Below are 18,003 nucleotides of genomic sequence, written 5' to 3' on the forward strand. Positions count from 1 at the left end.
AGAAGAATATACAAACGAATCCACTCATTGCCCAGAAGATTCTAACAAAGCAAAGAACCATTCTATCAAATACATTGTTTCAGTTAGTTTTTAAAATTTTTAAATTTAAATTTTTAAAATTTAATTTTGAAATTTTAAATTTATTTGTTTTAATTTTTAAATTATTTATTTATTTTTGAAAGAGAGATTGAGATAGAGTGTGAGCAGGGTAGGGGCAGAGAGGGAGAGAGAGAGAATCCCAAGCAGGCTCTGCACTGTCAGCGCAGAGCCCAATGGCGGCGCTCGAGCCCACAAACCATGAGATCATGACCTGAGCCAAAATCAAGAGTCAACGGCTTAATCGACTGAGCCACCCAGGTGCCCCTAGAAGGAAAAACTGTAAAGGTGATTTCCAGTCTTTCTTGTCTATGAATATACATGTAAGTTTTTGAGGATCAAAACCTAGTCAGGACTTTGACAGTTATTGAGAAGAACATACTGCCAAAAAAGTACCAGTGAAACTTTTAATATATTTTTTGTATTTTAATATCTGCGTTCCTGAATATGTAATGCTTCCCTCAAGGACACCAGGTGGCGAAAGCGCGGGCCTTGAACTAGAGAGATAAAAACTCACAACTTAATTTTGCCATGTAATAGCCCCTTGTTTTGGGGCAAGACTTTCAGGCTCTGAGTCTCATGTTTCTTATCTAAAAAAAAATACGTACAAAAACCATGGTTTTCATGGTATCATAAAACAGACAGGATAAAGTCTCAGTAGTGTACTTGGAGCCTGTCACTCTCTTGTTTTATATTCTTCATAGCACTTCCCACTCTTTGAGATGATATTCATTTATTTGTCTACCTGTTCATTGTCTCCTTATCTGGAAAGGAAATTCAAAGAGAACAGTGACTTTTCTCTGATCCTGTGAACACAGTGGTTGTTCAATACTTATTCGTAGAATGCGTGAATATATGGTAACTATTAAGTGGGTTAGTTTCTTTCCTGATATCTAATATGTGGGAGTTTAGGGTTGACTAGCTGGTGTTTTGTGGGTTAGCTGTGATTCTTTGAGATAGCAAAAGTTTTAGGGGGATATTCAAATGGAACTGATAGCTGAATTCCCCTTATGCCAGGTTCGAAGGATGTAGTAAGAAAAAAGATGATACATGTGAAATATATGCATATCATGCATACACGTATATGTAATAGATATAAGCCATTCACATGTAAGTTAGTACTAAAATCTAAAATTAGGAAAGGAAAAAGAAAAGCTAGAGAGACTATACAAAAAAGGAAAAAAAAGATGAAAAAAACACTACAATTCATAATAAGAAATGAGTCTTTATATATTCGATTAACTTTCATTTTTCTCTTCCTATTCCAAAGCTTTTGTCCAGTTCTTCTTTATTTTACCTACCTCATTTTCTGGTTCTCCAAACAAATAATACTGCAGATGCTAATGATTCCTAGGCAAAAATATCCTGAACCCATGAGTTCCTTCACAACGATTGTGAAATATGGAATGTTTATACTATTTATTACAGGATTGAAATCGGTCATCTCTCACAAGTTATTTTTTACTACATCTGCAGTATAAACTGTACACACCACTGAGAGAAGTCCAGCCTATAGGGCAAAATGTATATCATAACCTTATAACATGAATTCCAGATACATACAACATCCTGATCTCCAAGTTTCCTTACCTGCTACTCAAGAAACAGATTTAGGATGCATACATGTGCAAGAATTCAAAATATGCAACTGAAGGGAAATCTCTTTACAAAACAATAGAACTAAACAAGCTCCTGTGGATTCAGAAGTTCAAAGTTAAGTCTTTATCAAAGAGCATTCTTCGGATAAAATGGTTATTACATTTTCTGTTGGCCTTTAAGAAATCCCTCAAAATAACCTTGCAGCTGCTCAAAGTAGCTAATGCTACTGATACTGTCTGCATCCCTGGTCAGCATCTAAGGAAGCATGAACCATGGGAAGCAAAGAAAACAAAGTGGAGTTTGTGACCAGAAAAATTAAATATTTTTGAAAACAGAATTATTTTTTCACTTCAGCTGATGTTTCCAACCTCACATTCTGGTAGTGTTTTAATGCCCAAAGCACAAACTTTTAGACGCTCCCCAAACTATCTAAGCAATGGGTGGTATTAGCTGATCTCAATTAGTTAGAATCAAAAGAGAAGGAAAATGCCAAGAGAGAGCTATGATCATTATCTCAGAAGTAGGAATGTTGTGTACAGGCAATCTGCCTCACCATAACCCCAAATTAGCAGGAATTTTTACATCATAGCTGTTTATTCTGGAACAGCTCACTTAAAAATATCAGGATTTGAACTATTTTCCTTCTCAACTCTCAGATATGGTGGAGAAAAGGTGGACACGGAAGTGGTTCACATTCTTGGAAGTGGATGTGCACGTTCATAGTGCTGAATAGATGATTTCCAAAGAGATGAGATATTCTCTTATTTTTTTATTTTTTAGTGTTTATTTTTGAGGGCGGGGGGAGAAACAGAGTGTGAGCAGAGGAGATGCAAGGAGAGGGAGACACAGAATCCAAAGCAGGCCCCAGGCTCTGAGCTGTCAGCACAGAGCCTGACGCGGGGCTCCAGCTCATGGACCGCGAGATCATGACCTGAGTCAAAATCGGATGCTTAACCGCCTGAGCCACCCAGGCGCCCCAACCTATTCTTTAAAGTGTGAAGAGGAGTGCTCTGTTAGGGTTGTGAATAATTCTCCTAGTAAAGATGACCACTCAATTATTAGCATACAATCTGGAAACAAAAGGCTAATAGTAGCTATGGGGAGCTAGCAGAGGTGTGTGTGTGTGTGTGTGTGTGTGTGTGTGTGTGTGTGTATCTTTGGAGGGTGGGTTGGGAGGAGGTTTCCATAATTCTCATCCTGCATTCAATCTTTGTTGCTGCTTACCAGGCTGTGCCATGTCAATTACCCAAATGTAGACAAAAATCTAAAAAACATAACACTTGGAAAGTATACTTAATAGAAGAACCATCAAAAGAGTAATTCTTACTGCATTTAATCCAACACTTACACCAGTTCTGCTTTTATATAAATAAGCACTAGGCACTGAGAGGAGTGACAGTCTATACAGAGATAAGTAAACAAGACTTTGAACTCACAGGATTGATTCCAAGTCCAAAAACATGTGCATACAAAAACAAACAAAACAAAACAAAACCCTCAAACTAGGGATAAACTAATTAGTAGCAGCTATATGGAATTAATTAATAATATTTTTCTATTTTTTAGGCGCTAATTTGCTAGTTTCAAATAACCAACTTATCACATTTGAGTTCATATTTTATAACCATTTGTATGGAACTATGATTATGAACCCAAATGATCACAGTGACGATATATATTTTTTCCATATATTTATCAAAAGGCATAACATCTCACAAGTGTGTAGGTCTCTTTGGGCCACGCTGTCATCTTAAATAGAGCATGTGGACTTCTTCAACTCTGTTTAATTTTGACAACTGAAAATCATATAGCCAGTCAAACATCAGCATGGTGCTTCTGTAAATGTTAAAGCTCACTCTGATGGGTGAGTGCCTCAGGGAAGAACCACTAATGACCAGGAACTAAGAAATAGGATCAGGCAGTTAGTGTCTATGCAGCACGAGGCTGACTCAGGAGCTGAGCCACGACCCAATCTGAAACCTTGGCAAGTTTCTCAGTTTCTCGGTACCTCAGCATACCCATATACGTAAGAAGGGGATGATAACAATCCTCACCATGACAGCCAGTGCTAAGGATGAAATGACAACACACCGCGTTGATACCAATGCTTTGCTCTCTGTTTCTTTGCAAGTCTGATTTATTTTGTGTTGTTCACACATATCAATGCAATCTTCCAGTGTTACCTGTTCAGTGGTTACTCTATCATAGGAACCAGATAGAGTTTCCTTTTCCTTTTTCCCCTTCAACCTCTTTATTTTCAAACTTTCTGTATCTTTTTTTTTAATTGTTTGGAGTTTCATATTTGTTTTCTGTTCTTTTCTTAAGATTAATTCTGAATACAGGCAAATGAACGACTCTGACCTGTGCATACGATGGGTTGTGGAAAATCCATATACTTGGGGAATCACATCCCTTATCAGGATAGAGAACTCTTCCATAATTCCAAAACATTTCTTTCCATATGTCTTCCCAGTTAATCCTCCCCTCCACCACACAGAGGCAATTTTCTGGGTTTGTTTTTTGTTTTCTTGTGTGCTTTTTCTAAACTGCTTAAAAAATTCTAGAAAAATATTAGAACTCAAAAATAATATGTTGCCCTAAATCTTTAACTCAGGAGATATAAATTCCAGACAGATACCCACGTATGAAATGTGTAATGGGTATAATGCCACTTCCACTTCCCCTTATATTTGACATGAAGTTAGGTTTTATTATTGATATTTAATTTGAACTCAGTAAGTTGTTTTAAACAGCTATTAAAACTGCAGGCATAAGTTTTACCTACCAAGTTTGGTATAAAGGAGTATAAGTCCCTACATCCTTCTCATTACTTAAAGTATTAAAGAAGCAAGAAGAGAAAACAAAAGAAATACATTTTTAAGAATAAAACTTGGCATAGTCCCTGTCTATCTATCTATACACATAAACATACACACATGTAAGATGACTAAATATAACTCATATGAACTTTGCTTTTATGTTAATTTAAACATTTAAAAACAATTAGCAGATTTCATTTCTTAAAGAGATTTTCATTTCTGTATTTCAAGCCTTCCACGTGGTCTTTTTAAAAGAATAAACATGTATATGTTTGAGATCTTAATGGTAGGTTAGTGTATTCATTTTTTGAAGATATCTTACTGTGTTTAAAAATAAATCCCCTCTAACTAGGGATGAACCAATCCATATGAGCTATATGAAATTATGTTTTTCTATTTTTAGGGACTGATTTGTTTTTGTTTTTTTTTTTTTTTTATGTTTTATTTATTTTTGAGACAGAGAGAGACAGAGCATGAACGGGGGAGGGGCAGAGAGAGAGGGAGACACAGAATCGGAAACAGGCTCCAGGCTCTGAGCCATCAGCCCAGAGCCTGACGCGGGGCTCGAACTCACGGACCGCGAGATCGTGACCTGGCTGAAGTCGGATGCTTAACCGACTGCGCCACCCAGGCGCCCCAGGGACTGATTTGTTTTAATACAAATCTGGTTATAACCTATAAACCAAATCACCAAATCATGTTAATCAGTAGCTGATCATTGTAAATAATGAGCTGAAAAGGGTATACGGATAACCCAGTCACCATTTCCCTCACAAAAATGATAATTGGGCATTGTATTCTATAATATTTTTATTAACTGATGCCAATACTATAAACATTTCACTGAAGTCAGTACGCATTTCTAAAGAAAAGAAATACAGTCATCAAAAAGACAATCTGAAAAACATTTACAGACTTACCTTTGTAAGTCAGCTTGAGTCGTGGAATATTTTGCTTAGCAGTTCCAATGACAGGAAGAAACAGCATGGTCATGCTTAGCATCATCAAGGCATGAAAAAGGTGAAAATTGTGGCTTCTGGACTTTGGTCTCTCATTTTTAGTAGCATTCATGATGAAAACAATGTCCTCTTTCAAACAGTGAAAATTCAATCTAAAAAATAAGAAAATAATCATTAATAGAGCAGTTTGCTGATTTTCCTAGACTTACTAAATTATAATTTTCTGAATGTGTATAGATTTTAACAATAGTAATTGCACCTTCTCCCCTGTTTTGATTTTGCAAATTGTTACAAGGGAAATGAATCAGAACTGATTGATAAAATTCAGGTCTGCCTTTACTCAGATGCAGAGGAGAATGCATACTAAGATTTCAACTATTTATGATAATTAGCTTCCCTTCTGTAACAAAGCTTTGTTTTGTTTTTAACACAAATGCAGGAGGAACCAACTCTTTTAACTTCATGAGTTCTTTACTCAAATAAGAATACTGGTAGAAGCCTATTCTTTCCCTATATCATCCCCAAGGAGAAAGATCCCCAAGCAAAAACAAATAAAAGCTGTCATGTTCAGGGAGTTCTTCTCTTGTTTCTGACATAAAGATTTTTTTTTTAAGTTTATTTATTTATTTTGAAAGAAAGAGACCATGAGGAGGGATAGAAGGGAAGACAGAGAGAGAGAAAGAGAATCTCAAGCAGGTCCTGTGCTGACAGTGCAGACCTGGGGCTCGATCTCGGGAACCATGAAATCGTGACCTGAGCCAAAATCAAGAGTTGGAGGTTTAACTGACTGAGTCAACTAGGTGCCTGTGACATACAGATAGTTTAAAAGTCTGCCTAAAATTGGAAAAATTGGCAATGATTAGGTCAGAGTCACCGCCACCAATTTTAGGCCTGGGATACCGTGATCTAACCTGCACTCTATATACTATTCCACACACGGCAGTAATGAAAAGAAACACAAACTGTAATATAAAAGGCTTTATAAAAGAGAGGAAGTTGTGATCAACTAGGTTGCCATAAATAAGCTGCCTTGCTTGTCTTTCTTAAGACCTGAAATAAATTAAAACACACATTTCAAACTAAGCCTGATAATAATAATGACAAATAATATTGATTGAATATTTATAGGTACCAGGTACTTCCTTTAAAGTGCTTTCCATAACTGAAATAACTTAATCCTGTTAAATGAACTAAACAAGGAGGCCGTGAGACTGGGGTGACTCTAATGCAGTGCCGGCCTCCTAAGCAAGCTGAGATGTAAGTCTACAAAATCAAAGTTACAAAATCGAAAGTTACAAAATCAAAGTTACAAAATCAAAACACGAGGGACAACCAATCACAAAGAACCAACTAGGCCGCAGGCTGTGGCCAATTTTTTCTCTGCTTTGGCACTTTCTCTGCCCAAGTCTTTACTCTGGCTCCCAGAGGCAAAGCGCTCCTAACCACTTCCGGTTGGGCACTACAGGGCTGGAATCAATTTTTGCTCATATGAACTTAAAATTTTAGTATGTCTCAGTCTACCTTTTACTAATGCCACCGACAGCCTTAAAGGATACATAATTATTTACCTCATTTCACAGATGAGGAAACTGAGGTATACAGTTAAATGGGTCTCCCAAGATCACATGGTCACATAAGAAGTGAATTAAAATATTTGGCCAGGACCTTGGCTAGAGTTGGCCTCTTAACCCCTAAGTCTTTGGGTGTTTTGCAAAGTGGTGGAATCAAGGGATCAACTCTTGCAGTCTTCAACTTCTCTTCTTTCTCCACAAAGTTACTGCTGTCTTTCTGAGAAACAGCCCACAGAGAGAATCTCGCTATGCCTACTTCCAGGGAAGATTCCAGATGTGGTACCTGCTTTACCTTTTGTCCAAAAAATTTCTATACTTCATTAGTAATTGCTGTAGTATAGAGTATCCTTTATAAAAAAAAAAAGTATACTTTAAGTAGTTTTCTAATTATTGAATATCAAAATATTCTATGTATATGCTTTAGTTTTAAGACAAGGTCTAATATGAGTGAACTCTCTTATGAAAGAACAACTCTTAAGTAAATGCCTCTGAATGTCAAGGATCTAGTTACCTTGAATCTCACAACTTAAGATCAATCTGGGAAAGTGAAGTAATATAAAATTTAGGGATGTATTGGGGCGCCTGGGTGGCTCAGTCGGTTAAGCGTCCGACTTCGGCTCAGGTCACGATCTCACGGTCCGTGAGTTCGAGCCCCGCGTCGGGCTCTGGGCTGATGGCTCAGAGCCTGGAGCCTGCTTCCGATTCTGTGTCTCCCTCTCTCTCTGCCCCTCCCCCGTTCATGCTCTGTCTCTCTCTGTCTCAAAAATAAATAAAAACGTTAAAAAAAAAAAAATTTAGGGATGTATTGATTCACTGTTACACATGACAAATATTTTAAGGAAATAGACTACAAGTTTTATGTTGTTTCTTCATGAAATGTTGAACATAAATGCTTAATAAATTATACTTTTTAAAGTATTTTAATTACTTTCAAAGATACCTATAAGAAATACCTAACTATTCTGTCTTATGTGTAATCTGCACATATTTAATTCTTTTATTTAGAAGATTACCACATATGTGAATAACCAAGGTAATTTAGATACTCATTTAAGAATATTGTACTAAGGGGCTCCTGGGTGGCTCAGTCTGACTGAGCGTCTGATTTCAGATCAGGTCATGATCTCACTGCCCGTTGAGTTTAAGCCCCACGTCAAGCTCTGTGTGACGGCCCAGTGCCTAGAGCCTGCTTTAGATTCTGTGTCTCCCCCTCTCTGCATCTCCCCTGCTCACACTCTGTCTCCCTATCTCTCTCAAAAATAAACATTAAAAAATTAAAGAAAAAGAATATTGTACTAAACATGCCACATATTACATATTTTATTCACAGTTACTTGGCATTTCTTGATGATTTCACTTAATTTGAGAGAAAACAGGAATGTCCTTCTGACCAAAAAGATCTATGCCAACAGTAGCCCTTCATGAAAATTTTAGTTTTTAAAACTTTATTAATTTATTTTAATAATTAATTTAATTTAATAAAATTAATAAATTAAATTAAATTAAGTAAATTAAGTAAATTAAGTAAAATAAATAAATTAAAATAAAATAATTTAATTTAAATAAAAATCTAATAATTTTAATAATAAATTAATGCATAATTAATTTATTACTGCATATTAATGCAGTAAAGTCCTTCTTTACATAATGTATTTAAATTTTTTTAATGTTTATTTATTTTTGAGAGATAGAGAGAGACAGAGTGTGAGTTGAGTAGGGTAGAGACAGAAAGAGGGAGACACAGAATCCGAAGCAGGCTCCAGGCTCTGAGCTGTCTGCACAAAGCCTAACGCGGGGCTCGAACCCACAAACCATGAGATCATGACCTGAGCCGAAGTTGGACACCCAACCGACTGAGCTACCCAAGTGCCCCAAAATAATGTATTTAAAATAAATTCTTCAAAAATAAAGAACTGTATTATTATTTAAAGTAAATTCTTCAAGAATATAGAAATTACTGCCACAAAACAGTCACTTTAGCTGGTCTACAGAAAAGTTTATCACAATTAGTTTTAAATCATGTGAGTTTTAAGTTACTCAGTCTCTTAAGAAATGAATCTTGCAACCTTTCAATTTGTCACTTATCCCAGTAAAAAACAGATACACCCACTGACTTACAGGCTCTCCTTAAAAACTTACCACGTTTTTGCAAATAAGAACATATGTACAAGAATATACACGTAACAGTCATTAACATCATAGCTGGTCCCCAACCATTTGTTAACCATTTATAGATGAGGAAAAAAATAAGATTATTTTCTGAAAGGAGTGATTGATTATATACAAATAATTGAAGCACCATGAAATAATTTCTAAAATTAAGATAGTTATGGGATGCTATGGGAGATAGCTCAAAGGTGTATCATGCAGATTTAAGCAAGACAAGGATAGTTTCATGGCAGACAGTGAAAGGAGAATGGAAAGCAAAACGAGCTAGTTTCAGAAGACAGTGATATTTCCTTAAGGGCTCTTAAAAAACCTGAAGCATTATAGTCTTGATTAGATTGCTATGAGGAGAAAGGAGGGACAGAGTAGCATAATCCGGAGAGGTGGAAGACAAAGGACACCAAATATGAACTTGACCTAACTGCGAAATGTGCCTCATGCCTGTTCTGGTACCTAATATATTATGACTCAAACAGTGCCATTACTCCACACTGCTTTTGAGGTTAGATCTTATGTGCTGATTCCATCCATACTCATCAGCAACTCTAATCCCATTTGCCTGTTGCTTTCATTTTTCCCTAGATCTACATGTCAGCAAAATATGGGTCTCTGATCGAAGAAGATCCACAGCCTTGATCTACAAACACGTATTATTCCACCTACCCTTGCCCCTCACCAAAATGAAAGGCAAATTGAATGCAGAGTTTAAGTACATTAAATTTTTCATTAGGCTTAGTTTTTCTGAACTTCTGGACATGTAAAATACTACTTTTTTTTTTTTCACGACATGCAACAATGCATGTAATGTGAACGTATGTTTATGTACACAGGCAAAAGAGAGGGAACTTTCCATGTGTGCATTTTATTAGCAATAATGACCTCAGTACAGGACCTTTCTTGGGAATTAACGACCAGTTGGGGTTAATGGCCCTTGGGTATGTATTGAGATATCTCCTCCTCCAACTGATCATTAATCGCTAAGACATGCCCTGTGCCTCTACCACTATAAGTTAAGAAGATTGATGTTTTGGCTTTCAATGAACAGTAGTCATACTGTTCCTTGTAGCCCAACTCATTAATACTGTTAAATAAGTTAAAAATCAAAGTTCTGTTTTCCTTGCTACTATGACAGTCTGATAAGTGCACACACGTGCTGAAACATATGCTAAGGGTGAGGGACAAAATAAAACAAAAATCCTGAAACTGCTGGAACTTCTTGACTTTAAATATTTTCCTACTATAAAACAGTCACTCTCTATAATCTGCTGTTCCTGATTCACTGTTTTCCTTCCCAACAATCCTCTGAATTCAATAGTTAATCTTTTAATTGAGGTAATTTATGGGTTAAATATATAGCCAAAACCTCTCCACTAATATGATATTTTGCCATCTTCCTTCCAATGGATGTGGATGTGTGTGTGTGTGTGTGTGTGTGTGTGTGTGTGTGTGTGTTATGTACGACACGTGTGTGTGTCCTGCATCTGGGAGGAATTATAGAGAGAAGTAGGTGTGATTTAACCTAAAGTGGGTGGATTTAGTGAATTGCATAGGTTATACTGCATGCTACTGTCTGTAACAAGCTCGACCTGGAGCCAATTAACTGCATGTAATCTATTCCAGATGTTCACTGGAACAAACAGCACTCTTGGGGATCTTCAGATGTGGAGCCAATAGAGAGTGTTCTGATTATGAAAGAGTTTTACACACTGTTCCGCTAAATCAGAGATCCAAATGCATAATCTAACAGTCAGGAAGGCCTTGTGCCATTTCCCAAAGGAATACGGAGTCCAGGACTTACTGGATGGGTAGTAACTCATCAAAATATTATTTGAGAAGCAAAGGATATGCAATTTTATATGTGAACTTCATTGATTTGATTTATTTATCTATACTTATTTGTTCCAAATATCATTAAGATAATGTAATTATGGTGAAAAAATATATCCTATGCATAGGACAAGAATTAAAATACACAAGTCTTAACACATAAAAACCTTGAACACTTACATTTAGGATTTTTTCCTCAGGGGTGTGTGTGTGTGTGTGTGTGTGTGTGTGTGTGCGCATGCACGTGCTCATGCGCACACATTGGGGAAAGGAGGAAAAGAATCTTTGATGCTGAATTTATAAAGGGCTGTTTGTTGCTCATACCTTTGTGATACACGTAAGGTTGCTTGGGAATATTTTTTACTCATTCAGGAGACACTAGGAATTATGACTATACCCAAATTAATAGTATTATCTGTATAAACTCACTCTGGCTTAGTTTTAGCTCATATTTTTGACTTATTGTCTGATTAGATGGATTTTCTGTAGGGTACACGAAACTGATAAATTATTAGTAACATAACTTCATGATACATATATGGACAAGAAACCAAACAGAAGTTATAGAAGAAACTTGAGAATCAAAGAAACAACACAGGCAAGCAAAGAGAAGAATTCTGTTTGCAGAGGGCTATCTTATGTTCCGTGGATCAAGTGGAACAAAGCAGATGGTGATAACAAGGCAGAATGCAACAGGATGTAGGAAGATCCACCAGAATGGAGCTTGGAATGCGTTCATGTACATGTATTTTATGTCATCCTTTCTACATTTTTCTTTGTATTTTCTAATATATCTAATATCCTGCTGCTCAGCGCAGGCAGGGGTATGCAGTCACTTCTCAAGTGTACAGAAGTATCTCCAGTGAGGAGAATTTATAGGGCAACAATTTTTGGTTGAAAAATTTTAACTCTCCATTAATGGACTTCATTGTTTTAAGATGTCATGAATTCCTCAACAATTAATATAATCCCATGGAGTCTGAAAGACCATTTGATTTTTCAGAGATCATGAAGAGCAGATTGAACATTTAGTTAAATGTTAATTTACTTCCTAACATCCTTATGATAATAACCAGTGATATTTCACTATATGCCTACGTATGAATATCATCAGTAATCAGCCGTGAAGTTCAGCTGAATTCTTTGCCAGTAAAGATACATCAGTGACTTTTATTTTGCAGTGGTTTAACCACAATGTTTACATTGCTAAAATACGCTGAAAATATACTGTATAAAAACCTGCTCAACAAAGCACCATTGTTAAATGTTACTTGGGTTTCCATGCCTTATAGCCTTGTATGTATGGCCAGGTCAAATTATTCAGGATATCACCCCTAATGAATGCAGTTCAATAGAAAATAATAGTAAGACTTCAGAAGGCACACGTGTAACCTGTTAGAATATAGTGGGTTGCACTTTTTCCTGAACACAACAGAAACAACAAAACAATGCTCTTAAGAGGTCCTAAAGAAATCAAGTGTTCCCAAGGTACAAACTGCTCAATTAACACATTTGCAAAAAAAAATTCATAATAATGAAACACTACTGTACATGACTTTATGCTAATCATTTTCATTATCCTAAATCTTACACCATTTTGCTACTCAAAGCAGCACACTGTTAGTTATCATTTCGCAGGGTCAGAGAAAGCACCAGCAGCATAATCTTAAATTTGATTAACCCACAATTCAAAGACTTACGATTTTCACTTTCCAACTCTTACAATCTGGAGAGTATTTTAATCGATGCACCTTCTCGTGACCAAGATCATCTTATTTCTCACCTTTTTGAATTCTGATATGCATTTTGAGGATTATAAAATATTTATATATATTCTACAGAAATATTTATGGAAATTACAGATTACTTGGCAAATTTCAATGTCTGTAATTTGTACTCAAAATAAAAATGTATAATTAAGCTGATTGTTTTTTAATAACCCCCACCTCAAATATTCTGATATGTGCCTTCCATGTTTTAAAAAAAGTTGTTTTTTTTTTTTATAAATAGACTGTTAAATAAAGAAGAGTAGGAATTACTGAAATTGAGATGGCAAAACAATTGTATTCTCTTGAAACAATAAAATAAGAATTAGCCATGTGTTTATTACTGAGAGGTTATTCTAATTTCTTTTATTGCTTTTACCTTTAAGGAATGTCATTATTATCAAAACTGAGTGCTACTTTGGTAAACATCTAAAAATTTTAACTTCCTTTCTTGAAATATACATCTAGGTATTAATGTGGACATTGAGCTATACACCCAATAAAGATTTTTCCCAAACTGTATAATGTTTACCTAATATTTATGCTAATGTGGGCAGCAAATGGATTGGAATCTTAAACTGACTCTTTAATGATAAAATGTACAAAACATTCTGTATACAAACTAATTTAGTGTCCCGATCTCTCTAAATAACCGTGCACTAAGAAACTTGTCTTTCAAAGCAACGTATGTATTTTATTGTATTAAAAACTATTATGGTGCTTGCTTCAGCAGCACTTATACTAAGGCTGAAGCACTGCAAAGAGGAATCAAGAGAAGAGTGTGGTACCAGCATAAGAATGATGGACAAATGCGCAGTTAAGAATTTTTTATTTCCTGACCTGTACGGTGCTCCTGTTCTTTACAATTTCCGTATGCATAAGTTCTGATAAAAAAAACATTTATTGAAATAATTACTTATGTTAAAAGAAGAAAACGTAAAGAGATTTTTTTATTATTCAATGCATACTTTCCAAGACTATGAAACAGGAAATTCACCATATCCTTAAAAACAATACATACAGGTTATTAGTTGCCGACTGATAAAATTTATATCAACCTTATACAAAACCATTTATTGGGGGCGCCTGGGTGGCGCAGTCGGTTAAGCGTCCGACTTCAGCCAGGTCACGATCTCGCGGTCCGTGAGTTTGAGCCCCGCGTCGGGCTCTGGGCTGATGGCTCAGAGCCTGGAGCCTGTTTCCGATTCTGTGTCTCCCTCTCTCTCTGCCCCTCCCCCGTTCATGCTCTGTCTCTCTCTGTCCCAAAAATAAATAAACGTTGAAAAAAAAAAAAAGAAAAAAAAAACCATTTATGTATAACAAATAGTATTTAAGTGATTTCCTGCAGTAAGTCTAAGTTAAAACATGGATTCACACGACAGTTAATTAGAATCTCAAGGATGTAACTACTGGAAACTAGTGAATATTTCCAAATGAATTAAATAATGTTTAAAGACATATAATATTGAATAAATATAAGGATTCTCTGTAAAACTCCTAACACTTAAATAAACAGACCAAGAAATCCAATCAAATCTACCATTAATTCCAATATTTAACAGCAAACCTTTTAAGTAGGAAAAAAAAAGCATATGCCAGGAAAAATGTGACCTTGAACTTCATATTCACATTAATTCTCCAGGAATGCATGTACTTTTAAGATCAAGACATGTAAAATAAGTTAAATGACTCCTTTATAGCCTTTTTTTTTTAAGGAAAAAGATGTACTAAACACATTAACACTATTTGTTTCATCACTATTTAATGAAACACCTTAGGGAAATAAACATTTCTAGCACCATGAGGCATTCACTCCATCTGCATAAGGAGAAGAGTTGAAATAATTCACTTCATAAATAGCACTACCTGAGAATAAAAATAGGCAGTGTGTGAAAGGAAACTTGGTGTCATATGCAGAATTTAGTAACCCAGCCTTCATATTAGATTTACATTTCATCATATTTGGAATTTCATGAGGCAACTGGGCTAAGTGGGTGATGGGAACTAAGGAGGGCACTTGTGATGAGCACTTGGTGTTACAAGTAATGAAACACTGAATTCTATTCTTGAAACCAATATTATGTATTAACTAATTAGAAATTAAATAAAAACTTGAAACAAAAAAATAAATTACAATTTTAATATAATTAATGTTATTTTACTTATTTTTTGCATATTGAATTCAGCACCACTGATGACCATGCAAACAATGAGGCAGTCTTTTCAACAAATAAAAAAAAAAAAAACTGTCAAGCAATTTTGGTAATAGTTCTTTAATGATTATTGTTTATATTGTTTAATGATGATATGTTCATGGATTTCATCTTGCTTTAAAATGCTTCATATGTGATTGTTCTGATCCATATAGATATAGATATAGATATAGATATAGATATAGATATAGATGATATAGATATTTTCGCTCAACAGTTTCACTCTTGGCAGATGAGGAAACTGAGGCAAAAAGACGGTACATCACTGGCCAAGGCCCTTCAGCAAAGATCAGATGCAGGGTCAAGTTACTATACACATAGAGCTCCTTCAACAATGCCAGCAAGGTGGGTGGGGCGTGGGAAGGAGAGCCTGACCTGGGGTCCACATTGTCTAGGCAATACGTATCTGGAGATGGAGAAGTGCCCTTAACCTAGTGGCCATTCTTGTTGGCATGTACCCCAGGCTCTGTTTGGCAATATCTAATAGAATATTTCTGATGAAGGCAACGCTCTGTATCTTGTTGTCCATTATGGTGCTTTGTCTCCGTCTCTCTCTCAAAAATAAATAAAACATTAAAAATAAATAATAATAAATAAATAAAATGGCTATAAAGACCTTTCATGAACTTATTTTTCATATTCTTTAAGCAATTTATTCTGCCTAATTATGATGCCACTTAAGAAGTTTAGATCCTTTATACTTGGTAAGTTATGACATTCTTTGACAAATAGAATTATTTTAAATAGTTAATTTAAATTATTTTCTGCATCAAAAAAAATAACCACAATTAAACGCAGCTGTATTTTATCCAAATATTTTTATAAGTACTTTTTTCTTACATTAAAATTGTTACTTTATTAGAAAGTGAATTTTGAAATTCATACCAGCTTATAAAACATGCTGAATCCAACTTCATTATTAACACTCTATGATTATATACAATAACATAGCAAAATTTTGTCTGATATGTAACAGGAGTTCAAAAATAATTTTTAGTTTACAATAACCCAGAAAACAGCAAAGCAATATCTCCTAACTGAAAGCACAACAAAATTAGTTATTATGTTAATATTCAATTAGGTTTAGGTAAATTAAAAAGACAAAACTTTGAGTTACATTTCAAATCATTCCAGATCTGTAATCATGCCAAGCATTATTTATAACACTTTTCAAAATTGCTGTATTTATAGCATACCAAAGATTTGAAGTTGTTTCTCCCATAGATTCAGAGTTACTGAACCTCTTAGAACATTTTAATATATCTGCTAACTCTAAGATGGAATATTAAAAGCACATATTGGGGCACCTGGGTGGCTCAGCTGGTTAAGCGTCGGACTGAGTTTGAGCCCCACGTCAGGTTCTGGGCTGACACCTCAGAACCCGGACCCTGCTTTCGGATTCTGTGTCTCCCTCTCCCTCAGCACCCCTCACTCGTGCTCTGTCTCTCTCTGTCTCTCTCTCTCTCCCTCTCTCTTAAAAATAAACATGAAAAAAAGCACATATTAAAAAGTCTTCCATATTCAATAATTGTCACCATATATATTTGTATAAGTATTCAATATTTCTATACCATGAGCTTTACTGTCCTCAAAATGCACATATCAACTCATGTTAATTAGAAACTAATAAAGCTAAAGAGAAATGATGATGTATTATATAATACCAAATATCATTACTGCAAAATGATTAATATTGTTTTATAATTAATACAAATTTTAACTTTCTTTATATATATCTTCATATGAAGATATTATCCTTTTTTTTCTTTTTTCTTTTTTTTTTTTTTTACTTTTTATTTGTTTATTTAGACACAGAGACAGTGCGAATTCAGAAAGGGCAGAGAAGGCGACAGAGAATCCCAAGCAGTCTCTGTACTATCAGCATGGAGCCGATGTGGGTCTGGAACTCACAAAACTGTGAGATCATAATATGAGCCGAAACCAAGAGTGGGATGCTTAACTGACTAAATCACCCAGGTGTCCCAAAGATATTATATTTTTAAGTTATGACTCTGTAATTTCTTCAGAAACAATGTTAGATATACCAGATATGCAGTACAGAAACACAGTGTGAACTTTGTTAAAGAGCCCTGGGTAAAGCTAAATTAATCTCTTGTTACCTGTATTCTCTTAATACATAGAAGACAGTAGTTCCTGGACTCACACACATTTGTATTTAAAAAGTAACATACAACTATCCGGTACATGAGCAGTAGGTCTGAGAAAAGAATGAACAGAGAACTGCCATATTGAGACTGATAAATTTCAACTTCTTTATCAGGCGGCCCCAAATTTCTAAACACCCTCTGGTCTTTCTTGTGTAAACATATTTTGCGTTATTTTGTTTGTTTGTTTGTTTGTTTTTTGCCTAATTACATTTTTGAAGGCTGTTCTATATATTTGGCTCTCCAGTTTTCCCTTCCAACCTCAGCATCATCCCATCTAGTTTCCTATTTACTAATACCACTGTCTCTTTTCTGTCCTTTTTTTTTTTTAATTTACATGTAACATTGTAGAAACTTAAAACCAGTTTCTGAGCCATGTTTAATTTCAACTTTACACCCTCAGCTGTATCTGAAGAACTGATTTAAATGGCCATCCCAAACCTTTCTGCCTCATTTAGGGTAAGCAAGGAATTCCTCAGTTTAAGCCTACAGCTGTAGATGGACATTTCTCCACTTTCATTTTTTACATATTTCTCTCCTAGAGAGAATGTCATACCTACATGACCACTGAAGTTTCACTAAAAAATGACACTAGCTCTGTAATGTGGATACTTAAATGCACAATTCACTTTAGGTAATCTCTCAAAATGCTTAATAATTAAACTCATTTACTTTTATCATGTGTTACAGCAAATGAGAGGAAATTCTTGAGTATACCAGAGGTGACACAGAGAAAGAAATCAGGTGTTGGTCTGCAATGGTTTAGGTTGTAATCCCTGCTTTGCTATTTATCATCTTTATGCCCGAAGAGAATTCACTCAA

At 35.3% G+C, this 18,003-nt stretch overlaps 1 protein-coding gene across 9 annotated transcripts in view; it reads right to left on the reverse strand.

The window, feature by feature from the left end:
• Nucleotides 1–18,003, reverse strand: part of SEMA3D (semaphorin 3D) — a 200,851-nt gene that overhangs the window by 122,714 nt on the left and 60,134 nt on the right. For all 9 annotated transcript variants that reach the window (XM_045494651.1, XM_045494650.1, XM_045494658.1 and 6 more), the window contains one exon: nucleotides 5,435–5,625. In XM_045494651.1, coding sequence (XP_045350607.1) covers nucleotides 5,435–5,585 — 151 coding nt within the window. In that variant the 5' untranslated portion in view covers nucleotides 5,586–5,625. The remainder of the gene's footprint in view (nucleotides 1–5,434; nucleotides 5,626–18,003) is intronic.

This window comes from Leopardus geoffroyi, chromosome A2, assembly GCF_018350155.1.
Source record: "Leopardus geoffroyi isolate Oge1 chromosome A2, O.geoffroyi_Oge1_pat1.0, whole genome shotgun sequence".
Classification (NCBI taxonomy): domain Eukaryota; kingdom Metazoa; phylum Chordata; class Mammalia; order Carnivora; family Felidae; genus Leopardus; species Leopardus geoffroyi.